Genomic DNA, 5,253 nt, shown 5'->3' on the forward strand with positions numbered 1-5,253 from the left:
CTCATGAAGTTTATTCATTGATGAGTAAATATTGCTGGTTAGCTATCAAACGCTGTCTAATGTAAGGTGATGAATGCGCCGCTTTAATGCATGTGTAAACTATTGATCAGACTAGTTACTATGTCAGTCGCAGCAGTAAGTTCACTGCACTTCCTGCTTATATAAGCTGCTTTAGTTTGACGCAAAAACTGAAAGTGTTAGTAGTGAATAGCAGCAGCCTTTATAAGTTGATTGCCAGCAGGGAATTAAGCAGTAGTTTTTCTGGATCTGGAGACTTCTACAGATGAGTTCAAAGAGGTGAGCTGAGCCTTACTAAAGGCTAACTAATGTTGTTGAAGCCATTGTTATCTAAAATGTTCCAGGATTAATGACCAAAGGTGGATCAAATCGCGCTTTAGCTGCAGATTAAACATGGAGATTATTACGAATCAGAAAGAATGACATTGTCTGCTTGCTAGTCTAATAGGTAACACCAAACCAACTACATACAGTATATAGCAGAGATAAGGATGAGTTATTCTGTTCCAACACCTCTTCTGATGCTGCTCATAGGAGCAGATCATAGGAGCAGTTAGAAAAAGACTAAGCAATACAGGATGTATGAGGAACAATTATTACTTGATCAACCACTTGCGCTAGCGTGTCACTTGTGGTGGCAGAAATGTAAAAAATTCCTGTCAAACATGAATGTAAAAATTTGCAAAAAACGGGACCAACTCTAATGTTTAGGCAGTGAAGGGATGTCAGATAAGAACATGACTCTAATATATAGGTAGTGAAGGGATGTCAGACAAGAACATGACTGACTCTAATATAAAGGTAGTGAAGAGATATCAGACAAGAACATGACTGACTCTAATATATAAGTAGTGATAAAATATCAGACAAGAACATGACTGACTCTAATATATAGGTAGTGAAGGGATATCAAACCAGAACATGACTGACGTTTGCTTATAACTAGTTGTGTTGGCCATCTCTTCTATGCAGTCACTTTTCTTTCAGCGCTGCCATGGATAAGCTCCTCATCTACTATGACTTCGAGACTACAGGGTTGGGTAAGTTACTAACTATCGCTTCATCAGTACTAGTTACGTGCAACAAAAAGGTTTCTTGTTATATAGAAACAAAAGAAAAAGAAAAACAATGCTTTTAACTTTGTAATCGTCTTATCCCTCTGCTATCCTAATGTATTATCGATGTATGCAACGTGTGTGCTTTTATTATTATTATCACTATTATTATCACTATTATTATCATTATTATTATCACTATTATTATCACTATTATTATCACTATTTTCAGAGCAATAATAGCCTGGGTGCTGTGTAAAAGCTTCCTCTTCACATGTATAAGCAATCTGTAATGTTCTACGTTTAAACTTCTAAACTTACTCATAAATAAATATCCTTTAAAGATATACATTGTTGAACAGTTAAAAAATACATGTACTTTGCTAATATATTTTTAAAATGATAATAAAAATTGCTAAATATATAAAAATTCTTTCAGTATGTCAAAGATTCTAGTATCTCTAAATCATTCAAAGGAATAAGAAATGGATGCACCAACTGGTTCACTCTGTACGTGGTCAGCCATTCTATTGAGTTGTTTGAGTGGATAATTTTAAAAATAACAGAAAAATTAACGTACACTAAAAACCCTGATCATGGCATAAAATTGATAAAGAAACCATTTCTTTTTAGTCGACATGCACAAATGATTAAAGGAATTATAAATTTAGATTAGCATAGCCTTACCTAACCCCTTCGGCTTCTATATTATTTACCGTAAACTGTTGGGTTGCTCAACAATAGTTGAAACAACTTTGCATTATCAACACGTAGTCAAGGCTATCAGTTTTTCATTTACTGTGTTTCCTCATTCAACAGCTCATTTAGAACTGATGTCTTTTGCTGCACTTTTGTTGTTGCTGTTACGTGACACGGTGAATGCGCAATGATCGACCATTAAAATTTTTGCCGTTTTTTTGTTGCTTTGAAAATATTTGCTGAAATGATAGAATTGCAGGAATATAATAGAGGTGATCTGACATTTTGATTGAATACGGCTAGCACAAAAATAATTTGCAATTACATTTATATCCTTTGATTAGTAGCTACCTATTATGATCAGAGGTATCTGATTCATTGTACAAGAGCTGATACAGGTATCGCTCTGATCTATTAACCCTTACTAAAAGCTAATTCGATCTCGATGTTCTGTTTGGCACAGCTGGGTTCTTTTATTACAGAAAGTATACATCTATATCAATATGTATCTATTGCATCGTGACTACATTGAACCACTAGTAATAATTTCATTATTGTAAATGGAAATAGTAATTTTTACATCCTGGCTAAAATGGAAAAATTATTAGCCAAATTTATCAGTTATGTTGCTCAGATATAAATAATACTAATTTGCTAGTATCAAAATCTATTAAATATTTATATTTGAGCGATAAAAATATTTAGTTCATCTTATTAGACAATGTGGTAGTCTAAGATATGCTACCACATGATCAATAGTTGATTTGTAGGAGATATCTTAAGTTTCAGAGCGATCTAAGAAAAGATCAGCCAATACCACTTTACATCGCTAACTTCCAAAACTGTGTTGTTATCGATGTATGAATCGGCGCATCTCTAATTATATTGTAGGTTATTATTGTAGTTTCGTATTTTTGCTATTAACTTTTATGCAAATCAGTTGCCATAACAAAACAAAACATTATATATTATACCATAATTATAATAATAAATATAATAATTACATTATTATATTATATTAATATAATAGTTATTATATAATTATATTAAAATTATATAGTGTTTCCATATTAAATACAGCAAAAAATCACACCTTGTTCATGATCAAGATGGAGTTTCTGTAAGACGCAGAAATTATCACATCATAAACTGTACAATTGCTTATACAGCGAACATATACTGTAAAACTGATTATACACTGAATATATACTATACAACTGATTATACACTGAATATAAACTCTACAACTGATTATACACTGAATATAAACTCTACAACTGATTATACACTGAATATAAACTGTACAACTGATTATACACTGAATATAAACTGTACAACTGATTATACACTGAATATAAACTCTACAACTGATTATACACTGAACATAAACTGTACAACTGATTATACACTGAATATAAACTGTACAACTGATTATACACTGAATATAAACTGTACAACTGATTATACACTGAATATAAACTGTACAACTGATTATACACTGAATATAAACTGTACAACTGATTATACACTGAATGTAAGCTGTACAACTGATTATACACTGAATATAAACTGTACAACTTATTACACACTGAATATAAACTGTACAACTAAGTATACACTGAATATAAACTGTACAACTAAGTATACACTGAATATAAACTGTACAACTGATTATACACTGAATATAAACTGTACAACTGATTATACACTGAATATAAACTGTACAACTGATTATACACTGAATGTAAGCTGTACAACTGATTATACACTGAATATAAACTGTACAACTTATTACACACTGAATATAAACTGTACAACTAAGTATACACTGAATATAAACTGTACAACTAAGTATACACTGAATATAAACTGTACAACTGATTATACACTGAATATAAACTGTACAACTGATTATACACTGAATATAAACTGTACAACTGATTATACACTGAATGTAAGCTGTACAACTGATTATACACTGAATATAAACTGTACAACTTATTACACACTGAATATAAACTGTACAACTAAGTATACACTGAAAACAAACCGTACAAAATAAATCATTAACTCTATGACAAGTTTAGAATTTCTGCTTTTTGCGAAAAATGCAATTTTGACGTTAATGCAGACTGAAATTATGGTTAATCATCTAATACCAAATCCTCTTCAAACTGGCAAAAAGGTATAAAATTGTGTTACCGAAATCTAGTATATGACTGTTTTGGAATGTATGTCACAACTATGCTTACAGCTGAACCTATCAAAGTGGTACAGATCGGAGCATTAGCAGACAACTCGGAGGCATTCTCTGTCTATATATTACCTGATAAGCCAATCGAGAAGGGCGCCAGTAACGTTAACAGATTGTATGTTGATGATACCGGGAGACTTATGAAAATGAATTCGGAAGGTGAGGATTCTGCCCTGAATACAGAGGGTCTCCGAGAAGGGATGACGAAGTTTGCTGAGTTCATACAAAAGCAGGGCTATCAGTGTATTCTGATAGGCCACAACATAGCGAAATATGACAATCCTATACTAAGAGCTGAAGCCCAGCGAGTAAACTTGCTTCAAACCTTCCAAGGTCTTGTTTATGGATATATTGACACTTTGGAAGTTTTCCATTATGAGAGGCCAGGACTAAAGAGCTACAAACAGAGCGAGCTTGTCAATTATTACCTGGGCAGAGGCTATGATGCTCACGAGGCAGTTGCTGATGTTACAATCCTCAAGGATTTAATAGACAAGGAATTTAAAGATAAGTCCGTCCTGGAGAAGCATATACACCGAGGAATTGAAAGAGCTGATTAAGCCCTTGATTACTGGTAGAAATTTTGTCTGGTTTCACAAAGATGCTCCTATTGACATTTGTATGCATCACATGCTATATATAAGTGTTTTTATTATAATTTTAAACCGCAAAATGCAATGTATTTCATTATTTATGTTTTCTGTTACACATAAGATAAGACATATTTTTGTAGCTTTTTTCTATTGGGCAATTAGGACAGACTACATAAGTATGTCACTTAGAAAAGACAATCAGTACCGATGTATAACATGAGCTAGGGTATAACATGAGCTAGGGTATAACATGAGCTAGGGTATAACATGAGCTATTTTTCAACTCTGGGTCTAATCAATCGCGGTTTACTGCAGTTTTATTCTATTTTGATATCATTTTGCTTCAACTTTTATTATCAATATGAAACTAAATTTTTGATGTATTTTGAAACAGAGTATAACTTGTCTTAATATATTTATTCACTCATAGTTCATTTTCTTCTTATAAAAGTTGGCTAGGCCATCGAGTGATGTATATATTCATATCATATACAAAACATGCGCAACTTTCACCCAGAGATGATTAGGCAAGACTTGTCACGATTACAATGTTTAAACAAGATATACTTTAGCCCATACATATGTCATAGCAGATCCCACTCTTCATTACAAGTACAAGCCCACCGAACCAGCT

General features: G+C 32.6%; 1 protein-coding gene across 1 annotated transcript; it reads left to right on the forward strand.

Annotated features, from left to right (window-relative positions):
* The first annotated feature begins 249 nt into the window (after positions 1–249).
* Positions 250–5,048, forward strand: LOC137409482 (uncharacterized). Its single transcript, XM_068095567.1, has 3 exons — positions 250–297; positions 1,006–1,058; positions 4,027–5,048. The coding sequence occupies exons 1-3, from the start codon at positions 284–286 to the stop codon at positions 4,584–4,586; spliced, it is 627 nt and encodes a 208-aa protein (XP_067951668.1). The 5' UTR covers positions 250–283; the 3' UTR covers positions 4,587–5,048.
* The last annotated feature ends 205 nt before the right edge of the window (positions 5,049–5,253 follow it).

This window comes from Watersipora subatra, chromosome 1 (assembly GCF_963576615.1).
Source record: "Watersipora subatra chromosome 1, tzWatSuba1.1, whole genome shotgun sequence".
Lineage (NCBI taxonomy): Eukaryota > Metazoa > Bryozoa > Gymnolaemata > Cheilostomatida > Watersiporidae > Watersipora > Watersipora subatra.

Bases quoted from the DNA above. Each gene is read 5' to 3' on its own strand.
- LOC137409482 (XM_068095567.1), top strand. The intron at 1,059-4,026 runs GTAAGTTACTAA...CTATGCTTACAG, and splicing joins CTTCGAGACTACAGGGTTGG to CTGAACCTATCAAAGTGGTA.